Source organism: Megalobrama amblycephala, linkage group LG22 (genome assembly GCF_018812025.1).
Source record: "Megalobrama amblycephala isolate DHTTF-2021 linkage group LG22, ASM1881202v1, whole genome shotgun sequence".
NCBI classification, from domain to species: domain Eukaryota; kingdom Metazoa; phylum Chordata; class Actinopteri; order Cypriniformes; family Xenocyprididae; genus Megalobrama; species Megalobrama amblycephala.
The window spans coordinates 11,762,915-11,788,205 of NC_063065.1; the positions used below are offsets into that span (position 1 = coordinate 11,762,915).

Below are 25,291 nucleotides of genomic sequence, written 5' to 3' on the forward strand. Positions count from 1 at the left end.
TGGGATTTAGAGAGAGAGGAGAGTCTCCAAACATTACTATCATTGATTTACACAGCCTCCTCACAGCAAGTGTCTCACAGACATACACAGGTTTATTAATCAAATCTACCATCAAACCCCAGCACTGCGTTATACAGATGCTTGGTTCTGCTCGGTGAAACGCTGCATCAGCACCTCTGATTTTAATGTAGCTTTTATTAAAGCAGTACATGAAGCTATCAACATTTTGAAGCTGTGATGAGCTAGCCGTCTGTACTCCATGCAACTCAGCGAGAACCCGTTGTGTATGAATAAAACTAATGGCTAATTTCTGTGACGGATTGGGCCGAAGAGCCACCTGCACAATCTTACGGGCCGTTCCAGGTGGGGTGGGAATGGCTGCCTGAACTAAATCCATCATCGAGTAAAACACAGGTGGCCTTTTACTGCTGAGCTGGGATTTGGCAAACACGAAGAATGTAATCAAATACAAATTACACACTATTATATGTTGCATACTGTAGTGTCAATTAAATCATTACCAAGACAGATTCCCAAGGTGTTACAGTTCCGCAAGCTCTGACTTTATGGCATTTTCCTGATTCCCCCCTCCGTCTCTCAATTTGCATTCATTGCGGCAACTCTGGATTTTGTCCTCAGGAACATTTCCTCAGTCAAACATTCATCTCCACACAGAGTCACTTTCCCACATCTAATGTCCTTCTAAATATTTCATTTTTTTTCCCACCTTTTAGCACCTGATCTTAAAATGGTTTAATAATATCACACCTGAGATTTAACTCAATAACCCTCTGGCCTTTCCAAACCAGAATATATATATATATATATATATATATATAACATTTATTTATTTATTTATTTTTTTTTTTTATTTTTTTTATTTATATATATTAGACACACTATAAGACTGGGGTCAGTATGATTTTTTTTTTTTTTTTTTTTTTTTTAAGAAATTAATACATTTATACAGCAAGGACAGATAAAAAAAGTGACAGTATAAAGACATTTATAATGTAACTAAAGTTTTCTATTTCAAATAAATGCTGTTCTTTTAAACTTTCTATTCATCAAAGAATCCTGAAAAGTATCATAGTTTCCACAAACAATACAGAGCAACACAACTTTTTGTGTGTCCCTTTAAATGCAAATGAGCTGCTGCTCCAGGCCCTCTATAATGATTTGTTGGTGGAAACACAGCATTCAGCAGAGAGTGGATCCAGTTTATTACAAGTATACTCCAAAAATCATAGTCCATACCAGGCAGAGCGTCAAAACACAGTCCAAACGCATAGGATCCACAGAGATATACAGGAACGAGAACTCTAAGAACTCCACGAATCAAAGAGCCTGCTCGAGAATGTTGACTGCAAACCAAAACAAACCAACAAGGACTTCATACTTGCCGTGTACTTCATACTGAGTACACGGCAAAAGGCATTTAAATAGACAGGGTAATGACATGATAAAAGAGACACAGCTGAAACCAATAAACTAATAATGAGCAGTGGGTTCTGGGACATGGAGTCCGGAATAACAGTCTATAGAGAGAGGCTGCCATCTGCTGGTACATGATAGCATCAGCAGCTGACAGGTATAACACCCCCTTTCCAGAAGAGGGCGGATCTTTAACAGCCCGTGTTGTTCAACAACAACAAAGCTGTGGAAACTCACGCAGCCAAAATGACGATCATCAGTAACGGTGTTCAGCCTTACATTGTTCAAACCATATGTCGGACACTGATGGAGAGACTCGGGAAGAAGTAAACTTTTAGAATGCAACTGGACATTTCTGAATGGTTAGTGGATAAATTTATGTAGTTGCTCTCGAGTTGATTCAACTCATCGACTAGCATGAGCCGTCATGTTAATCTTTTGTGTAAATCCAGCGTTGAATTGATCCCCGTTTGTGAAGCAGTCCAGTGTAAAATGACAGCATGGTAACAACACTCAACTACAACAACTCTTCCTCCTCTCTAAAGCAGCCCTACATGTCCATGTTCTCGGGGTAGGGTTTATGTAAATTTTGGGGTTTGTGATGATACCAACCCGGGAAGAAGCTCATTGTAGTCCCTACCAGCCATTTCTGTAAAAGAAAATATCTCCCTTTGCATTGAACTTTGAGCATCATAACTTTGCAGATGTTGTTTATGAAAAAAAAGATGGACAGTAAAAATGTGCTTTGAGCCTTTGCATATATCTACATCTGATTAAATTCTACAAAACCTACATATAATAATGCGTGTAATCTTTTATAATGTTCACTTTACAGTTAATACCACCCAGTTACCTTTTGACAAGCATTCAATGTCATACAAAATAGTCTTTCTTGCGTTTATCATTCCCCTTTTAATCTTTGTCTCCCAGAAAGTGTAAAGAAAAGGTCCGGCACAGTCGAGTTAATATGACAAATGTGTACAGATAACCGCTGTCTCCTGATAAGTCATGGACTGTTCTGAAAAGAATTCAACTTTTCCACTGAAAAGGTCTGGCTTTGTGCCTAAAATGTGATTGAAGCGGTACAGTGGACATTTAAAGTCCTACCTGCTCTTTCACAGAGGCGAGAATGGCAGAGGTGGTCTCGGTCTCAGATCCATCCCCATTAGAAGCATTCAGTCCTGGGCTGAGCATGGTGGCGTTCTCTGCTTCAGCAGGCTGTTCTGGAACTGGCATGACTTCTGGAGAAGACAAAATATGTTTATCAGCAACTCTTCATCATTAGCACGGTTCTTCTGGGTTCAAACTTGCTGTGCTCACTGTGTGATATTTGAAAATGTGTAACGATCCTGAAATTATTAGTTTAGACTGATCTGGTTCTCTAATTCAACTGATGGCCTACCTTGCCTTTTGAAATGTTACTATTTTAACACACTGCATGCTTCATAGTTATTAACTTTCATGTCGTTGCAAACCTATGTGCGATTTCTTTCTTCTGCGGAACACAAAATAAGATAATTTGAAAAAAATTGGTAATCAAACAGTTTTGATTCGCATTGTCTTCCATTGTATTTTTTGTCCATACAACGGAAGTCAAAGTGAACCGAAACTTTTTGGTTACAAACATTCTTCAAAATATCTTCTTTTATGTTCCACGAAAGAAAGAAAGTCATCCAACTTTGGAACAACATGAGGGTGAGTAAATGATGGCAGAATTTTCATTTAATAAACTTAAAATTATATATATACATTAAGTAAATTTAAGGATTTATATGAATATTGAGAGTCTGTGCCTCCCTCACCTCTTTGGATCTAAATGAAACACACGAGTGTCCCATTTTAGATTAATAACAGTGAAATCCACCAAAAGCAAATAGTCAGGCACTTTCAGCCCAGTCTAATGCCTTATTTCATAAACCCCCAAAGTCTATTTACAGTAGCAAATGAGCAAATGTCAGGATGTAGAAAGACATGATTGATACAACCTATGAAGCATCTGTATTGATTAGAAACAGATTCCAAATAATAACTGAGCCGGGCATTAGCTGGACTCAGATCAAGATAAATGGTTATGTAGGACAATCTCTGGATATTTTGTCACACTCAGAGGCGGCTGTGGCCAAGCCTGCCAACTTTGTTCCCTTGTTAATAAAGATGACTTGCCTCATCTGACACGACAGCGTGCCTCCGCCTAGCTTTCTGAAAATCAGATTATGCCTCTTAAACCACCATTTCCACATTGTTTACCTTCCTCCACTCATCCCTTCACACATGCTCACATAATTCACCCCAAAGCTTCTCAACGCACCCACAAGAATAAAAGACTCATGGAAATAATTCAGAAGTTCAGGCAGACAACATGCAGAGATGTATTGTGGGTGCTACAACACTCAGATCTGCAAAGCAAATGTCTAATGGTGAGGAAATATCTGCCACGCAAAGAGTCAAACTCTATACTGATTGGAGGATGGGACTAACTGACGCTTCCAGCTCTCTTCAGCTGGTCCTTACACTCAGTGACCTACAAAATAAAGATTGGCCCATTGTGCCAAATGAACTGCCATATTCTTCATCCTCTCAAGTACAAAAGTCAAATGTGCCCTGATGAAAGCCCGCAGGTAAAAAGATAAATAACTAAATGTCACCAGAGGGACCAGAAAAGGTTATAATGCATCAAAGTATCTGTATTTAAAAACTATAGTTCTCTCATGAACTACTATACTGATTATTTATTCACCCTCATGCCATTCTACATTTACAATCTCTCTCCAAATACATTCTCATTTGCCTGCTATGTTATGTAAGAGGTAAAGTTGCCACTTTAATGATGATATGGTATTTCTTACTGTCCAATGACAGTACATCTACTTTGAGTGGCACATGGGAGAGGGTGGTGGGTGCTTCTTAATAAAAAAGTTGAAAGTTGATTGGTTGCACCAACAAGTGAACTGTCCAATGGCATTTTCTTAACTCGACTGACAAATGGATAAAGAAAAGCAACTGTCAAATAGTTTAAAATATGCATAAAATATGCATTTAGATTTTTTTTATTTAATATTTCATTGTTTTATTTAACTATTTAAAAAAAAGATTTATACATTTATTATTTTCAGTTTTAAAACATGACAAAGTTTTAAATGTCTATTCATTTAAAAAAGTGATTTCTTTATTCCATTTCTATGAATTATTCATTTTATTTTTAAGCATCACTCCTAGTCACTCCATACTTCTAAAACCATTTCTTCTGTGGAACACAAGCAATTTGATATATATTTATGATATGCGGTATGATATATTATAGATTTTTGAAGAATAAACTGAAATCAATTGCCAGGATAATGACAATGAATGAGGATTGGGGCTGTCAAGCTCCAATAAACAAAGACACATAGATGTACAGTATCATACAAGTGGTCAGTTTGTCTCATGTGCTGTATTTCAAGTCTTCTAAGCTTTGTTTGAGGAACAGACCTTGACATTCACCCTATCTCTCTTTCATGAGAGTTTTTGTGAGAACTAATGATGTCTGATCCAAGAACTAATCAATATTTTGAGTCAGATCTTTTCGAATGAATCACTTGATCCAGTTTCCAAAACCTAAATTATTTGTTTGTGAATCAGACCGATCGCATGAATTCAACTCACTGATGCAATGATTCAGTTGCAATGTGGAGGACTATGCTATTATTAAGCCATCAAATGACTTCAGAAGACTTGGAATATAGCGCATATAAGTTATCGTTTAAGATATTTTTATGGTAATTTTGAGTACTTTTGGAAGCTTAAAAGCTCCCAGGCTCCATTCATTGCATTTTTATGGAAAACAGTGATTCAAAATGTCTGCTTTTGTCAATAAAACAAATTTATACAGGTTTGGAATTACATGAGCAAGATTGAGCAAAAACATTCTGAGCAAATGATTCATTTTTGACTGAACTATTGCTTTAACACAAGAACTGTACTTTTGAGCTATCATTTTCCTACTGCCTGCTGTCTAGCTGTTTTTGACACCTTCTCCATCTTCACATTCTGGCTCAGCAGATTTTTCATGCAAACAAATGTGCTGCTGGGTAATGTGTTGCCGCATCTTTCAATGATACAGCTCATTTCATTCACTGTGGTTTGCCCTGGTAAAGGTAATGCTGCCATATTCTAAACCCTTGGTACAGTACGAGAGTGGGCAAATGGTGCTTTTAAATATCTCTGAGTGGATTGCCTCTGGAGTGGATTGCCCTATGTCAACCTTTTTTTTCTATAAACAGAGGATATTCTCTCTTCTCATACATTAAGCACTAAAACATACTTTATCCAATTAGACCTGAGTCTAAAAGGTCATTTCTGAGTGTAAACACAAGGATAAACAATACAAATGATCTAAACACTTACAGGGCTAGTGTGGCTTCAGTACTACCTACAGTATGTAGAGAGTAGAAAGCAAGGCTAGTTTTTGGAACAGAGCTTAAAGGGTTAGTTCACCCAAAAATGAAAATGATGTCATTAATGACTCACCCTCATGTCGTTCCAAACCCGTAAGACCTCCGTTCATCTTCGGAACACAGTTTAAGATATTTCAGATTTAGTCCGACAGCTTTCTCTCCCTCCATTGAAAATGTATTTTCGGTGGACTGTCCATGTCCAGAAAGGTAATAAAAACATCATCAAAGTAGTCCATGTGACATCAGTGGGTTAGTTAGAAGTTTTTGAAGCATCGAAAATACATTTTGGTCCAAAAATAACAAAAACTACGACTTTATTCAGCATTGTATTCTCTTTCGGGTCTGTTGTCAAAAATTTTCATTTTTGGGTGAACTAACCCTTTAAAGGTGCGATGTAACGGTAGAAGCAACAGATTTTTTTTTTTTCTTCAGTATTTAGTAATTTAGTATTCAGTATTTCTTCACTGACACATCCGGATTAAATCGTTTATTGAAAAATAAAAAAAATGTGAGGCAGGGTCTTATATTAGACTACTGGGGACTACTATTCCATAATTTGTTGATTGGATTGAAGCCAGGGTTGCCAGGTTTTTACAACAAAACCCACCCAATTGCTACTCAAAACTAGGCCAAAACTAGCACAATCGCGTTTCAGGAGGGGTCCCCCAGTAAAATTTGGGGTCGCTTCAACCCGCAGACATGAAAAACAACCCAGGGCAACAGTGTTAAAGTATCCCAATTCCACAGGAAAACCGCAGACTTGGCAACACTGATGGAGGCAGATCTGAATGCGAGTTTGTGTTTTATTGTAAGTAAGAGGTGGTGTTTAAGCAGACAAAATGATAAGTCCAGCATAATTAACCAGAGAAAAGTCTGTTGTTTCACCTGATGATCAAGTTATTTTGGGTCAAAAAATGTGTAAATATAATACATAAGATCAATAACATGCATTCAGAAAACAGATAAGGTGCATTTCCATTTCATATCGACTTTAAGCAAAGCCTCTTCTGTTTCAAAGCTAAATCTTCATAATTTCTTAGTAATTTTTTAGAGTTTAAAAGGTTTTCACTCATGTATCCAGAAACAAAGTGATGGTTAGTTTTCTATTTACAAGACTTTACAAAAGGGATACGGGCCATAAACTTTGTCAGTGTGCCAAGAGCTAAGTTGATGCCAAGTAGGCGTTCTTTATCTGTAAATGGAAGAGGAGAACAAGCCCTTCTAAAAATGATCATCTTCCCCCAGCCTCTCTCATCAGTGGTCTCAGATGATACAACATGCTACATGACAGCAAATCGAATGAGGTTCATGGGTTGCAGCTACTGATTGCATCTAACAAGCCGCTTGATGCCTCATTATCAATGCAGACTGACAACATACATCCATCAGCCCTCCCACCCAAATAACTCCAGCCATGTTCAGGGAAAGCCAGAGACCATTTATTTAAAACACACATGTCAACCTCTGTCAATTTTAATGGGGTACATATATGAGAGAGAGAGAAATAAAAAAACGATTTTTAAGGATGAATCCAAAAAGACAAGGACGACAAGACAATCAAGGCTGATTAGTTAAATACAAATTAACTTCATAAACTAATGTGGATTTATAACATGACAGGCACACAAAAGATGGAATCGGAACAGAAATGTCACACGTAGAGATAAAAATGGGAAAAGTGAGACTCAGGGAGAGGGGCTGGAAAATTTGACAGAAGGTGCAGACAGACCCGTTGTCAGCCTGGCTAAAATAAGGCTGCCAGGTCTAACCGTCTATGTGCCTCTGTCTCATCAACACTTGGCGCTTTTACTGGCAAACAATCCTCTGTTGCTCCAGCCTGAACCCGGGATCAGTTTGGCAGACCAGTGAATAGGAACTGATTGAGAGTTGGAGTTGTTATCCATCCTCTGTCTGATGGCCCAACCTGACTAGAAACAGTTAGAAAACGCTGGGACACGGGTTGCAGGCCTATGTGAGAGACAAGGCTTCTGGTATATGTCTTCTCAAGTCACGTAAAGTTGGTTTACTGTCATTTCTGTTCTGCGAGGCAAGGGAAAAAACTAAATATCATATATTCTCAATTTGACAGGTCAATATGATGCTCTGCCTACCTTTATTATTGACACTCCTCCAGGACAGTGACTCACCGCCCACATGTGACATCATGTATCCATCAAGAACACAGTTTATTGCTGATTCTAGATTCATAACTACCAGCGCAAAAGCTACACCTATATAGTGCAAGGTAAGGTATAGTCAATATAAACATTTACAACCAGGGGCGTCAAGCAATCTAATAATAATGCAAATTAATTGATCAAAGAAACAAAGAAATGTTGTGGAAGCCACTTTAAATGAACACGATCCAAAAATAAAATAATGATAATACTAAGAGGAGCATGGAGGAGCATTTTTTCCGACTCATTTCACTTCTGTTAGGCACAAATTAATTAAATTAACTCTGAAATTGTGGAAAAATTCAGCATCCTGAAAAGTGGCTATTCTATTCCAGAGCAGTGTATTTGGGGTACGCTTACACGACAACTAAAAACGGAAGAGTTTGTGTATAGACAACAACATTGTCAAAACGATCCCCGTTCACACGGATCCGTGAAAATTACTAAAAGCGCTGTATTATTTATGTCAGGCTAGTTGCTGACGATTTCACTTTGTAAAGAAACACTACTCACCTATAGGGCAACGCAATGCAACACCAGGCGCGACGCAAGTGTTTTTTGCTAGTTTCAGCCCAACGCAGTTATCGTTTTCACGTCCAGCGCACACGCTCTTTAAATAGCAAATGCACTCGCGCCCATCTGTTCAACCATGGGCGTGCTGGTCTGAAAACTGGGTGTGTTCAGGCATATTGTTGGCGTGTTGCTATTTTGAGGCAAATGAAAACTGCAAAGGTTCTTTTTTTTGTTATTTAGAGGGTGCGTTAGTAATAAGCGGGTGCACAACGTGTGTACACTCTGCTAGTTACACACACAGGGACACGCAGCAGCACACAAACATGCCAAATATTAAAAATAAAAGGATTGTAAAAGATTATTATTGTGTATATAAAGATAAAAATGCCTACATGTCATAATGGATAGTCATTGCATGTATCAGAATTACCTATTTGCAGTAATGACAAATGAAATTGGCTAATTATTTGACCAATCTTGGTAATACACATGTGTATTTAATCTGACTCTTCAGGTTGAGGGTGTCTATAGTATATTCCGCCATGTAAATAGCAATCCGTCATGGTGCACCTGGCTTTTAAAGGGAAACACACTGATTGGTTTATTGTCAAGTCAAGTCAAGTCACCTTTATTTATATAGCGCTTTTTACAATGCAGATTGTGTCAAAGCAGCTTTACATTGATAGCTGGTACATAATTTGGCTGCACAGCAGCTCTTAAATAATAGTGTCAATGCAGGCAGATCAGAAGCACTGTTGAATAAATGTCAAGAATACTATTGAATATCAAATGTCAAGTGTCCCCAACTAAGCAAGCCAAAGACGACAGCGGCAAGGAACCCAAACTCCATCAGGTGACATCAGGTGGCAAACAAGTGGCAAATAGGTGTTAAAATGGAGAAAAAAAAAAACCTTGGGAGAAACCAGGCTTAGTCGGGGGGCCAGTTCTCCTCTGGCGAACAGTTATGCCCAAAACACACCCATAGGTACAACCCTTTTGGACCACGCCAACCATTTTTTCTGTCATTAAACTAGCAAACGTGGATTTGGACACGCCCTAAGTGCACCTGTGCCATGCGCTTAGATCGTTAAAATAGGGCCCATAGACTGAAGACGTAATGCGCATGAGGTCACCATTTTCACAAATTTGCGTTTTTGTAGTTTACACGGAGACAATAATGATATAGTTTTCAAAAACTTGCACTTTGATACCAATTTTCAAAGGTTTGCATTTTCAGGCCCCCAAAATTGTTGTGTAAATGAACAGCTAAAAAGCTTTTTATTTAGAATGTGCATGGATTAAATACACAATAAGGCCAAAAATGTGTATTACCATATCTATTTTGAGTTCAAGTTGACTTTAAACAAATAATATATTAAATGCAATGCTCAAGAGACATGATTGAAAAATCATCCCAAAAATCAATGAACAGCTCCATGCTTCTCTCAGAACAGCCGTCCTGACCATGGAAACCCAAAGGAGTGGGCTGAATGTCTCTCTCTCTCTCTCTGTCTCTCATTCTCTTCCACCTACTCTCCTCTTCCAGTCATTTCCCTGCATATTGCGCATGTCGTAGCGTTGGTTCTGGGAAGGAAGTCTGGCAGCCACACTGCCCTCCTTCCCACGCGGCTTGTGAGTTCCTTCCCTGTGTTAATGCTGCAGGAAGCTAGCCAAGCGCCCGCATGCAACAAATAAACAAACCAGAACAATCCAAACACAGAGAGCAGATCCTGGAAAGAGTCACGCATCACCCTGCAAAGATCTACAATTACCCAAAGGAAAAAAAATGTGACAAACTAGGGGCAAAATGATTTCTTTGTCAACACCCTTTAACAAAGCAGTCTGGTCACATAAAATGCTGTTTAACACTGTACTTTTTGCAAGGCATCTTTAACCAAAGGCATCTAACATGTAATTGCTGTTTCTCTGATATGTAGTCTATTTCTGAGCTATCTGTCTAACTCTGAGTTCATTGATGAAGCCTGATCCTTCAGTCTTCAAGATTAGATAAGTGGCTGATGAGCTAAACTGGGTAACAGAGTACGACACTTTTATGAACACCAGTGTTAAATGACCCGTTTCACACCATGATGCTGCTAAATGCTAAATTAAATAAATAAAAAATGATTGAATAAATATTTTAAAGTAAATCTAAAGTATATTATATATACAGTTTGGGGTAAGTAAAAGGGTTTAAAAAAAAAATAAAAAATTAAAGGGATAGTTCACCCAAAAATGAAAATTTTATGTTTATCTGCTTACCCCCAGAGCATCCAAGATGTAGGTGTCTTTGTAGGTGTCCAAGATGTAGCGGCAGTGATGTCTCGCTCTCATTGAAGTATATGCTCGAGACATCACTGCCGTTGTCAGAGCGCGATCAGACCAAACGAATCGAATGATGAATGCAGTTGGACATAGTGGTGTATTAGAGGTAAAAAATTATATAAATACTGTTCGGTTTCTCACACAAACCGATCGTTTCGTGTCTTAAGACATCAAAGTGTCATCACGAGCCGCAGGGTTTCATTTGGATTTGTCTGTTGTGTTTTATTTACTCTTATAGTCCAAGTTCCCGCTGACATGCATTATACCACTGACAGACGGTAGCGGTTGCAGTTAAAAATCATCATTTGTGTTCTACTGAAGAAACAAAGACACCTACATCTTGGATGCGCTGGGGGTAAGCAGATAAACATCAAATTTTCATTTTTGGGTGAACTATCCCTTTAATACCTATTCAGCAAGGATGCATTAAATTGATCATGACAGTAAACAAACATTGTTACAAAAATATATGTTTTTTAACTTTATTCAAAGAATCCTGAGAATAATATCACCATTTCCACAAAAAGCTCACAAAAGTTCTGTCATGAAACTCTAGATGGCACAGGCTGATAGGTCCGTAAATCAATCTGATTGCAATCACATCATTCTCTATAGGGCACAGCTGATTGGTTCTCACCTTATCATTGGCCAATGAGCTTGCTGCTCAACATTCAAATACTCGCCTATCATTTACTGCAACATTGCAGTGCACTTTCAGCAACCCTCCACCTACAAGATATACAAAATATCTAACAAGTTCCTGTTTCACACTATAAAGTGTTCTCTTCGTTTTCAGCTCCAGTCGAGCAACATGTCAACAACTTTGCACTCAAGTAGTTTTGGCAGCTGGTCAGACAACTTCAGGTCCACACTTGAGCCGCAAAGTCAAAGCAGTTTCAACGCACACCATGCAAACAGTCACGCTAGGCTACGCTCACCCCTTTGGAGGGAAATATCTCCATAAAATGACACCGGAATGCTTTCTTCCTCCCTCCCGTCCCCTCCTCCTAGGCCGTGCAAAGCAGTTGTCGGCCAGGAGATGAGATAGTTTCTCTCTCATCCATGCCCATGGTCCCTGCCCAGGTGCGCTGGTGCATCACTTTATTTTGCCTGCACATCTCAGCCTGTCTCCGCTAAAACCATCATTGACACACTGCTGTCACAATAAACCCACCCTAGCTGTTTCTCCACAACACCCACCTGCTTTTGCTTTTCCTCCTTTAAATCCCCTGCAGCATACTCACCCAAACTCTCATATACTCACTCCCACCATTCATCCTCCTCTGTTCTACTCCCATTCGCTCACTCCTTCAAGCCTCAAAGCAACATGCAAACCCTGGTTCATTTTCAAGCCGTGGTTTAGCTTCAGGACCCAAATTTTGCATTTTATCCAACACGTTACCAAATCTCGTTCATACAAAATTGAATTTCAATGGTTTAATGCTCTCAGCAGTCAATATATGTGCATAAAACACATTGTGGCTGGCACAAACCATGTATATCCACATTGCAAGTGAATCTTTGTTATTGTAGTCTATTAATGTAATACATATTTTTGCTGCCCAAGTTGGCATCTGCCTAACATGACCCTTAATTTTCAAACTGGGGTCTATGGGGTTTCTCTAATATCTTTTTATATAACATAACATACTGAATAAATTTTCTTGAAAATGTTATATTGGACCCTTTAGTTTCCCACTGTGGTAATAAACAAAAAAAAACAAACAAAAAAAACACTACATTAGACATCAAAATACAATAAATACAATAAAAAAATGTATTATAGGGCTGTCAATGTTAATGTTCAAACTTAAAATATGTATTAAATATGATTAACAATTTTTAAACAAATTGAATGAGAAAAGCAATCATTTTAATTTTAATTGAGCTAAAATATTTCTGACAGTTCTCTAATACAGTGGGTAGAAAAGGCACAGTCATCTTAGCAAATATTTAAGCAAAAATTTTTCAGATGACACTTTAATCATACTTATTCAAACACTGACAATATAAAAGCAAATTATTCCATTTTGGAAGCAATTTTACTCATACAGTATGAATGGATAAATAAAAAGCTGTTATACCTCAGGAAGGAGGATCATATTTGGGTTCCTTGGCATTAAACGTTTAAAAAACCCTAGTCTAGAGCATCCTGAAATATTCATGAATTAGTTTTCATCCAGCACAGAGTATTGCATTCCTTTAGTCGTTCTCCTGTCCACTAGATTAATTTATAACAGGCCACTATGAAAAAAATTGAAATCTAATCTATAGAGCTATTAATGTTGCATCTCTAAAGAGAAAAACTGTCTGATGCTATTATTATTTCTTTGCGCCGCAGTTGTAATGCCATAAGCGCACCGGCATTCCATTTCAGCTTGGTAATATGTAGAATAAACACAATAACCTTCTTATCAGCATTTGGTTCGTCTTATACATTGGTTTATTTTTACATGCATTGAAATGCATATTCCCTTCATCACACTGAGATACAGCAGTGCATTTCAGGCCTGATGAATGGATCTTACAACCCTGCAGGGAACACAAGATATGACCTTATGGGACAGGTGGATGTATACGAAATAAACACAGCAGTTCATTTTAATGCAAACAGAGGGTACATGCATGCATTTGCATAGAGTCCTCCATACAGTATCTATGAGAATTACAGTATATATGTTTGACTCACACACCCAGAGATCTGCTGCGCTGATCCAGAGCGTGAAATCCAGAACATGCAAATCTCCACAAAGGGCCTAAACGTGAAGTATTTCTTTATCTAACAGAAAACCAGGAGCTTAGCAGTTATATTGATGCATAAGAATGTATTATCCATGGATAAGCATTATTCATATGACCTTCTGATTATTATGTAACAACTTTAGTGATTAGAATATGCTGGATGTCATAACAGCTGTATGTGAAAGTGTTGTTGGTATACACAGGGCTCCCACGTCTGACCAGTGAATTTCCGTTTCCAGGCTCCAGGCAGAAAACATTCACTACTGCTTAGTTTTATGGTTATAATAGTCGAGTCACTGTAATTCAAAAGCAGTATTTTAGTTGTACTACAGACAAACATGTTTTTTTTTTTACTATTATTTTATATTGTTAAATGGGCACTAAGACACGATCTGGCCATATGGTGCTCCATATGTTTGTACACCAGCAGCGCACTTTCAAAATCAGGGATTTTCTCAGGATATCTTTGTTTTTTAGACTTTTCAGCTCACAGTAGGGCCTTAACCACCATAGACACCCTCAATAATTAAAAAAAAAAAAAATGGTTCATGGTATAGGGCTCTCATTTTAAAGGTGCCTGAGAACTTTTTTTTAAAAAGATGTAATATAAGTCTAAGGTGTCCCCTGAATGTGTCTGTGAAGTTTCAGCTCAAAATACCCCATAGATTTTTTTTAATAATTTTTTTTAACTGCCTATTTGGGGCATAATTAGAAATGAGCCAATTCAGGGTGTGTGGCCCTTTAAATCTGGTGCTCCACGCCCCAAGAGCTCGCACTTAAACAACATAAAAAAAAAGTTCATACAGCTAATATAACCCTCAAAATGGATCTTTACAAAGTGTTCGTCATGCAGCATGTCTAATCGCGCAAGTACAGTGTTTATTTTGATGTTTACATTGATTCTGAATGAGTTTGAGGCTATGCTCTGTGGCTAAAGCTAACATTACACACTGTTTGAGAGATTTATACAGAATGAAGTTGTGTTTATGCATTATACAGACTGCAAGTGTTTAAAAATGAAAATAGCGACGGCTCTCTTGTCTCCGTGAATACAGTAAGAAACAATGGTAACTTTAACCACATTTAACAGTACATTAGCAACATGCTAACGAAACATTTAGAAAGACAATTTACAAATATCACTAAAAATATCATATCATTGCTTACCTAGTCTGTTGATTCAGCTCTGCACAGATCCAGACATTCTGCCCTTGTCTAATGCCTTTCATAATGTTGGGAACATGGGCTGGCATATGCAAATATTGGGGGCGTACACCCCGACTGTTACGTAACAGTCGGTGTTATGTTGAGATTCGCCTGTTCTTCGGAGGTCTTTTAAACAAATGAGATTTATATAAGAAGGAGGAAACAATGGAGTTTGAGACTCACTGTATGTCATTTCCATGTACTGAACTCTTGTTATTCAACTATACCGAGGTAAATTCAATTTTTGAATCTAGGGCAACTTTAAGATTTATAGAGACAAACAGAAATCGCCTGAAATGTCATTGTAAATTCAAATATATTAAATGTACCATGCATGGTAATCATTATCAATAATGTTTTGCTATGCAGGGGTGCATTTCCCAAAAGCATCGTTAGCCAACTAACATTGCAAGTTCCGTCATTACTAACACAGTTGAACGATTTGGCGTTTCCCGAAACCATAGTTCAAACGAACATTCGCAAACTGTATTGCAAACTTGTGTGGTTGGAACGACAGCTCTGGAGCTGTGGTTATAAGCATAGTTTCTTGTTTTTATGACATGTGGACTTAATAAATCATTATCTTGAGCAAAATAAGCAAGCGGAAGTTGAGTGCAATGTATATATTTTATTTTGAATATATGCAAATGTCATTTACATATTTTAGTTTGTCAAAAGATTTTAAGCACCGTTTTTGAAGAGTGCGCATGTGTGTACTTGCTCTGATACGTAAGAACGAGCCTATGATTGAATCTGGAAATAAAGCAAAATAACTGAGAAAAATGAGAATTAGTCCTCAGATGCCATGTCCGTAATTTATTGCAAAAAATCTAGCATTAATTCGTTTTTAAATGGATTCATTTAAAGGTGCCCTAGAATTAAATATTGAATTTATATTGGCATAGTTGAATAACAAGAGTTCAGTACATGGAAAAGACATACACTGAGTTTCAAACTCCATTGTTTCCTCCTTCTTATATAAATCTCATTTGTTTAAAAGACCTCCGAAGAACAGGCGAATCTTAACATAATACCGACTGTTACGTAACAGTCGGGGTGTACACCCCCAATATTTGCATATGCCAGCTCATGATCGAGACATTAGACAAGGGCAGCCAGTATTAACGTCTGGATCTGTGCACAGCTGAATCATCAGACTAGGTAAGCAAGCAATAACAATAGCGAAAAATGGCAGATGGAGCAATAATAACTGACATGATCCATGATAACATGATATTTTTAGTGATATTTGTGAATTGTCTTTTTAAATGTTTCGTTAGCATGTTGCTAATGTACTGTTAAATGTGGTTAAAGTTACTGTCGTTTATTACTGTATTCACGGAGACAAGAGAGCCGTCGCTATTTTCATTTTTAAACACTTGCAGTCTGTATAATGCATAAACACAACTTCATTCTTTATAAATCTCTCCAACAGTGTGTAATGTTAGCTTTAGCCACGCAGCATAGCCTCAAACTCATTCAGAATCAAATGTAATACATCGAAATAAATACTATACTCACATGATCCAATGTATGCATGCAGCATGCATGATGAACATCTTGTAAAGATCCATTTTGATGGTTATACTAGCTGTGTAAACTGTGTTTATGCTGTTCAAGGCAAGCGCGAGCTCCGGGGGAGGGGGAGCACGAGAATTAAAGGGGCCGCAGCCTGAATCGGCGCATAGTTAATGATGCCCCAAAATAGGCAGTTAAAAAAATGAATTTAAAAAAATCTATGGGGTATTTTGAGCTGAAACTTCACAGACACATTCAGGGGACACCTTAGACTTATATTACATATTTTAAAAAGAAGTTCTAGGGCACCTTTAAAGCAGTTATTACTCCACCACCTGCGTGACATCATTCATGAACGATAGGTTTGCGACAATATGGTTTCGGGAAACAGTTGTGACTACCTAGCTAGTTGATTTGTTCAGCGATGCATCGAGCTGTGGTAGTGAAGCACGAGTTACATTGTTGTACGGGAAACGCACCCCAGGACACAGTGAATAAAGCACCCAGTGATGTAATGCGACTAGACATAATTTTCTTGTAAAACTCCACTCTAAAACACCATATAAATCATAATGAGTTCAGTTCACTAGTACATTGTAATACATAGAGATGTTGCCAGCCACATACATAAATATATTCAGCCATTTCTGTTCACTGCCCCGGGACACTGTCTGTGACAACTTATTGCATGGGTCATTTGGCAACTACAAATATACTGCAGTTCAAACCTTTGAAAGTAAAGGGAAAAAAATGATAGTCATACGCAGCAAAAATTATTTCAGTGCTTGAAGGAGGCTGCAATACCATTATGCACTTGGATGATACTACGGTGTGTATCTGGAGTGTTTAAATCACATAATTAATTGTCCATGTGGTCGTTGCAAAAAATGATTTAATAAAAGCTAATGAAGATTGATCAGACTTAACTGAAATAACTTCACTAGGGAGTTTTATTTAAAAAAAGTCAATATGATTTTAATATTATTTTGATATTTAATGAATATGGAGACATTTTGTTCCAAATCTTTCATTTTTATGCAAAAGGAGTGATCACAACATAATGCTTAATTAAATTTGAGAAATAATCATACATTAAATCCAGTGAACCATTTATAATTTGTTCATATTATATGAGGCATGGACAAAGTTTGTCAAATATTAAAAATTCAGTTTCAAGTCCAGCAGATATGACTGTCTTATGTGACTTATTGCTCCAATTTACCTCCATCTAATGTCAGACATTAAATTCTGAGTAATACATATAATTTAGTTCTCTACAGGAAAGGGCTTTGGATCCTGTGGTGAAAGGTGACAGACAATAAATTGTCAGGTGTTCTGTAAAGAGTTGCTCTTTCTCTTGTCATTGAAATCAAGGACTGAAATTAGAGCTTCTTTATTAATTCTGTGAATGACCTAAATTAAAGTTCACTAGAAAAAATTTATGTGAAGTTGTTTCTACCAACCATCTTGTGTAATTTTTTAGACAGTTTCATCATTATGAACAATAATGAGACAAATGATGGCGGGGTCACAAGAAATATGAATTTCTATGCCATGAATAATCTACAAAACACCCACATGGTGATTATACACTACCATTCAAAAGCTGTAATGTTTTTTTTTTTTTAAATGACGTCTCTTATGATCAACAAGGCTGCATTTATTTGATACAGTAAAAAAAATGAAGTTGAGAACAATTTATAATTGCCATTTTCTATTTATTATTACTATTAGTTATTTTTTTTGATGGCAAATTTTCAGTATAATTACTCTAGTCAGAATTTTCAGTATCATTACTCTATTCTTCGTCGTCACATGATCCTTCAGAAATCATTCTAGTATACTGATTTAGTGCTCAAGAAAACATTCTTAATATCATCAATAATAAAAGTGGCACTGATTAATATTTTTAAGAAACCCGTGTTTTTTCAGGATTTTTGATGAATAGAAAAATAGAAATCTTTTGGGACATTACTGTCACTTTTGATGAATTTAATGCATTTTTGATTAATAAAAGTAATGTTTTTTTTTTTTTTTCACAAAATAAATATCTTTTTAATAGTTGTATATTTAGCAAAAGTGAATCTACACCTGACTGGACTGCAGACACATGGCTCTAATGGCATTTATGTGTTTGACTGATGCTGCAAGATGAAGAAAATTTGCACATTTTGCATATTAACCAGAAAACATGGTCATAAACTGTTGCTGACTGATAGGAATTCATTTAGGTTTTGCTGATTAGTTGAATTAGCTGGTTGGCTAGGTCTGCAAGGTCCATTTCCAGCCAAAAGCAAAAAAGATCAAAACATAATTTGCACTTTTCAATGCGGTTTCAATGCTAACCTATGATTGAATGCATAAACCTCATAAGAATAAAGTATTCCAGCTTTGTTCTAATGGTGAATTACAATCATTATCACTCTAGATTTGTATTGCTTCATCATCTAGCCTAATTCACTAGTTAGGTTAAAGGATTAGTTCACCCAAAAATGAAAATTCTGTCATTAATTACTTACCCTCATGTCGTTCCACACCTGTAAGACCTTCGTTCATCTTCAGAACACAAATTAAGATATTTTTGACAAAACCCAATGGCCTGCATTGATGCCTAGAAAGCTACTAAAAACATATTTAAAACAGTTCATGTGACTACAATGGTTCAACCTTAATTTTATGAAGCGACGAGAATACATTTTGTGCACAAAACAAGATAACGACTTTGTTCAACAATATCTAGTGATGGGCGATTTCAAAACACTGTTTAATGAAGCTTCAAAGCTTTACGGACCTTTTTTTTTCCGAATCAGTGGTTCAGAGTGTGTATCAAACTGCCAAAGTGACATGATTTCAGTAAACGAGGCTTTGTTACGTGATAAGTGTTTTGAAATTTCAATAGTTCACCACTGGGGGGGCGTGACTTTGGCAGTTTGATACACGCTCCGAAAAACTGATTCGAAACAAAAGATTCGTAAAGCTTCAACGCTTCAAGAAGCAGTGTTTTGAAATCGCCCATCACTAGATATTGTTGAATAAAGTTGTTTTTTGGGGTTTTTTGGCGCACAAAAAGTATTCTCGTCACTTCATAACATTATTGGATTTTATGTAAAATAACTTCATTTGTGTTTCGAAGATGAACGAAGGTCTTACAGGTTTGAAATGACGTAGGTGAGTAATTAATGACAGAATTTTCATTTTTGGATGAACTAACCCTTTAAAGGTCAAAAATGGCACATAAATGAGCATGCAAATCCACACATTCATAATTGACTATTTGGTGGGTTGTCAATTAGTTGGGTGTTTTAGATTAATGTTCACCGTACTTAATGTGTTTTTAATCCAGAATTCATATTTAAATTTAGGGAGGTTTGTTTTGTCTACTGAAAGGATGTATTTTAATCGACACAACAGTATGACATACTGAACAAACTGCATTTTTGTCCCTCACAGCCATGTTTTTGTTCATGCCAAATTAAATACAGTTTATAGTCTGACAAAGGTCAACCCAACAAATAATAAGCCCAAAAAAACATACCTGAGTCCATATGAGTTTCTAATTTGAGCAGCCCTGCTGACCTGTTTGTGCCATTCACACAGCGGTATGCTTGCTGAACTGGGCCGTGATTATGAGACTGTGTGATTGAGGCTAGCGAGGGAGGATCACGTCTTGACTGGCACCAAAGGAAGGGCGATCTCTGTAGCAGGTGGGCACAAGGACACCCTGCTGCAATCTGCCTGTGGTTGCGGTAATTGGTCTAATCACTGTTCCATCTTATTTTCAGTGCACATGGACTAAAATAACAAAGTTAGGAAATTAGCACAGCCAGAACATCATCTCATTCTCAATATGAGCCGAGCTTTGAGAGAAGTTGGGGTAGGAAATTATTTTACAAGTATAGTGTAAAACGTAAGTGCCATTTCAGCAATAGTTGTGCCATTCATCACTGCAAGATTTTGTCTAATCTGTTTGTTACAGACAACTGTCACAAACTCATGCTGGGAATATAAAAGAGGCTCTTGTGGCACTCCGCAATAAGCCATTCTTGATAATAACGGGTGACTCTCATCAGCAATGCAATCATAAGCGGCGGTAATTAGCAGCTGTGAGAGACAGCAAATCTTAAATTAATTCCCCTGATTACCACATTGATTATTTCATTTTGTTGGTGCATGATGGGGGTAAGAAAACTCAAGTGAGTTATGAAGGTTACAATGCATATCATAAAAAATATATATATATTTTAGCTGTACATCATACATACTCACAGAATGCAATTGCAGTTTTACTTCCATTTCGTTTCAAATTTAAACGGTTAGTTCACCCAAAAATTAAAATTCTATCATTAATTACTCACCCTCATACCGTTCCAAACCCATAGGACTTTTGCTCATCTTCAGAACACAAATGAAGATCTTTTTTTTATGAAATCTGAGAACTTTCTGACTGTCCCACCCCACTTTGATGCTTCAAATCCAAAATGAACTGAGTGGTTTAGTTCAAATTTTCTGAAGAGACTCAATTGCTTTATATGATTAACAGATTTAATTTAGGCTTTTATTCACATATAAACATTGATCAGGGAACATAAACAGCTCAACCGAAACTGCTTGACGCGCGAGAACAAACCTCTTCCGGAAGCTCAAACGTGCTGCTTAACACACGAGAATGAACCCCATTGGTTCTCGAACGTGTCAATCAAAATTGCTTGATCTTCCGCTTACCACAATTGATGTGTTGATGTGTGATTCTTTTTATGATCTCTTCATGAACTTTTTGAAGCGTCAAGCCTCGTACACACCGGGACAAATATCACACGCACTCATCGGCAGCGTTTTTCGAGATGTTTTTCGTGTTCATACCCAAGCAATTTTCACTGCCGATGTGCCGAGTGAACGTGCAAATTCACTCCCTGACAGTATATGGCGCTTGTGCTGAATGGTAGTGTAAATAAACATATTTATGAAATAAAAATTATATTTCTTGAATGTACAAGAAAAAAAAAAAACAATAAAAATACAGAAATAAAACGCCATATAATACACATCTAGTATTGGTGTGGCCAAGAACTGGCAGAGCACCCATAGTTTGGGTCTTCCTCGTCTACTTACCGCTTCCTCTTCGTCGTCTTGGTATCAATGTGTGCTCGGCAAGACCGTTTTGTGCTTGAGCGCCACCAAGTCGTGTTTTACTATAACTTCAGCAGCTCCAGGCACGTAAACAAATGCACCAATCTCATTGGTCGGCCAGTTTTTAACGTTATTTGTGTTCCGAAGATGAACAAAAGTCTCGGAACGACATGAGGGTGAATAATAAATGACAAATTCATCATTTTTGGGTGAACTAACCCTTTAAATGTAGCTTTCTGTAAGGGTGTAACCAATTCAATTAAAATAATTCCAACTTATGAATGTAAAGGAAACCAATAATTAAAATCTGAATTTTGAGACACCAGATTTTAAGGAATGTACCAAATTGCTAAAAGGCACCAACACAGAAAAGCAAAATCCCCCTGAAAGACACAAATGAGAAGGCACGGATTTGCGAGGGAAAACAAGTATCAAGGTTGAGGATGGGTTGAGGACGTCATTGATGTGGGAGGCCATCAAGCTTGTATAGTCAGCAGCGACTTTAGAGAGTATAATCTGTTTTTCCTCACCCGTGACAAACGGGGATAAGGCTCAATATTATCTCCAAGGTCAACCTGATCCTGGCACTGAAAAGACATGCCCAACCGGAGGAGCCCTGACTCGCCACTATATCCCTTTCTCCTCCTTATCACCGTCTAAACACACTTGTTTAAACAAAAGAGAGACCGAACAAGCCCGCATTCACTTTCTCTCATGCTCTCTTTACCACATCAGTGCCGCAACACAGATAACTTAAGTTATAACCACCAGCAACACAATTTGACAACAATAACAATATCTTTTATGCATTCTCTTCTGTGCAAAGGTTAGATTATACAGCTATTAGAGAATTTAAAAGGGCATTGTTGGAGCTTTATGAAACCGTACAATTAAAGGGCAAAGGTCAAAGCAATTTTCTCAACTGAAATTGAAAGTATTACTCATGAAAGGTGACAAAAGCCTCAATTAATGCATACTGACAAATACACACAAAACAAAATGGTACAAGCACAAGCACAAAAAAACAACAACATGCAACAAGAAGATTAATTTCCGTAACATTTCCTGTTATTACGCTCTCCATGGAACACTGACCAATGTGCCCTCTCAGCGGATATGAGAGTCCAGGGTAACCATTCAACCTTGTACGCCCTGCTTGTCCATTTCTTACCACCACAACTTCCTCCCCCATGATCCATTACAAGGCCCTTGGAGCAGGACCCGTCACTGTGATGTATTTAAACCGTACTGCACGGTCACAGACCGCTTATGGTCCCGATTCAACAAAATAGTTCTTCTGCATGAATCCGAGACTATAAGACCAGATGGCTTCCATAATTTCCTCTGGATTGATTTTCAAGGGATTGATTGTGGTGAAGCTTTGAGATGTGTATGAGATTGAGGTAATCATAAATAAGAGCCAGGCTGCTAAATAACCAATAGAATCCAATTGACTATATTTACACGCCAATTCATTGCCAGCCCACGGATACATAAGCTAGCTGAATTTTTTTTTTTTTTTTTTTTTTTTTACTCTACCAGTGTTTATACAAAACTAGGCCTTCATTTTCTGCCAAAAACTACTTTTGTCACTATGGTTTGTCCCGCTTCCCTCTAAATCCTGCCATCATAACTCCCAATGGAGTCCAGCCAGGAAGCCTGCCTCACTGGTTGGTTGGATGAATGTCATGGTAACCACACTGCTAATGGTTGCTACGGTTTCCAGCTGACTGCTCTGCTGAGGGGCTTCAAATGATGCCCTGGTGGCCAGCTCTACACCTTGGGCAGTCACTCATGAGAGACAAGCCCCCCTCCCCTCTGACATATCTCACTCCCCTCATGCTCTGGTGGGGATCTAAAGTTAAAAGTCACCCAAGTCATTATTCACGGATGACCTTCTCCTCTGTTGAAGCTGAGATGCATTGCAAAAGTCATATGTACCACAAAAATGGCCTATTGATAACAAACATCATTGCTTGTCTTGAGAGACCAAACCTTATTTTTGTAGAACATGACGTAATTATAATATTTGATTTGAGAGCAACAGCAGAGGCTACGATTTTCAGTGAATAATTACTCAAAATTAATCACACAATGCAATCATATGATTGCAGAAGAATCAGAATAGATAACAAGGGGCATAAGGACCACTTTTATAACACTTTAATGGTGCACCTTTGTTATTTTGAAATCTTGACAGCCCATTCACTTAAACCGAACCTACCTACCTCAATTGACTCCACCAAGTGCATGCCCTCTCCCGCCAGCTAAGGTCATTAAAAAAGTGCCACCTTGTTGTTCCTTCACAACGAGACACAAAGTCACTCTCCAAATGCAGTTAAAAATCAATATACTGCATTTAACAAAACCAGCATATGCATAATTCCACTATTTCTAGGTCTCTACTATGCATATTTTAAAAGTTGTTAGACCCTAGATGTTTTTGCAGTGACACAAACTGAAAAAAGAACTGTGCAATTGCATACAGAAATATGAAAATTTTAAATATTAATAGAATATGCATAGTTATTCCTAACAAAATCCTAATTGTATTTGGGAATTTTTCAGATCAGTGTATCCACAATGTCCCATTACAAACAAGAACTTAACAATTTTGTAACAAGTAACTATACCTATAAACCTGGCCTCATTTGTTTCCACTGATTTTTGGAGAAGTCACTTCGTGGCTTGATTGCAAAATGCCCCTTCTATCAATTTATCTATCATTTTAGTATTTGGATGTGGACGACGCAAGGGGATCAGAAGAGGAGGAAAAAGGCAAACACTTTGAAAATGGTTTCATCCTTGATAATTACGTGCAGTGAAGCGTGACTCTGCAGGCAGCACCCCAGAGAAGGTTGAGATAATCAGTCAGTCACTGCACCCTCTACTGGGGGAAAAGGGGTCTTAGGTCATCGTTTCTGCTGCAAAACCCGCAGGTGCCCACCGCTGTGTGTGCATCAGCTGCTTAAAGCTCTGCCTTTTTAAGCCTCAGAAACTAATAGAAAAGAGAGATATCAGATGCCTTGACATGAAGTGCATGTGTGTGTGTGTGCGCGTGTTTTTGTGACATATCAGGACACAAATTTGTATAAAGACATGGGTATGACATAGGTATTACAAAGAGAGGCTGACTTATGAGGACATACCCCATGTCCCCATTTTTCAAAAGGCTTATAAATCATACAGAATGAGTTTTTTGAGAAAGTAAAAATGTGCACAGTTTTCTGTGATGGGTAGGTTTAGGGGTAGGGGTAGTGTAGGGGGATAGAAAATACGGTTTGAACAGTATAAAAACCATTACGCCTATGGAATGTCCCCACAATTCACAACGTGTGTGTGTACAGGTTTATACCAAATGGTCCCCACAAGGATGGTAAAACCTGAAATCACCTACATTGTGGGGACTAGCCAGCAGTTGACTAGCCGGATTAATAAACATACTAAATTATGTTTTTTTGAAAACATCAAAACATTCTTCAAAAAAATACTCTCGTTTCATTATTGCTTTCATCTCCTATCCTTTCTAGACATCTTTAACATTGAGCAGAACCCAACTGTCAATCAAAGATGTCGCTGGGCGGAGCCCAACCACGCATTTGATTTCCTTTTCTGCACTGCTAAAAATACAAGTCTAAAAATAGTAGGCTTGGTGATGAATGCTTTCCGCTCAAGGTGTGCAAAGCATTTGAGGTGCAACGCACTGACAGGGCGCAGGCATATTCAGAAACGTGATATGACAGGGCATTTGGCGGGATTTAACGCTGAGGGAAGAGAATCCATCCCCCCTTTTGATTAACCCTCTCTTCTCCC

The 25,291-nt window shown here is 37.7% G+C and overlaps 1 protein-coding gene across 1 annotated transcript in view; it reads right to left on the reverse strand.

Annotated features, from left to right (window-relative positions):
* ctnnd2a (catenin (cadherin-associated protein), delta 2a) overlaps positions 1-25,291 on the reverse strand; it is a 358,882-nt gene that overhangs the window by 328,912 nt on the left and 4,679 nt on the right. Inside the window, 1 exon segment of the mRNA XM_048175121.1 lies at positions 2,542-2,675. Within this exon segment, the coding sequence (XP_048031078.1) occupies positions 2,542-2,670 (129 nt within the window). The 5' untranslated portion in view covers positions 2,671-2,675.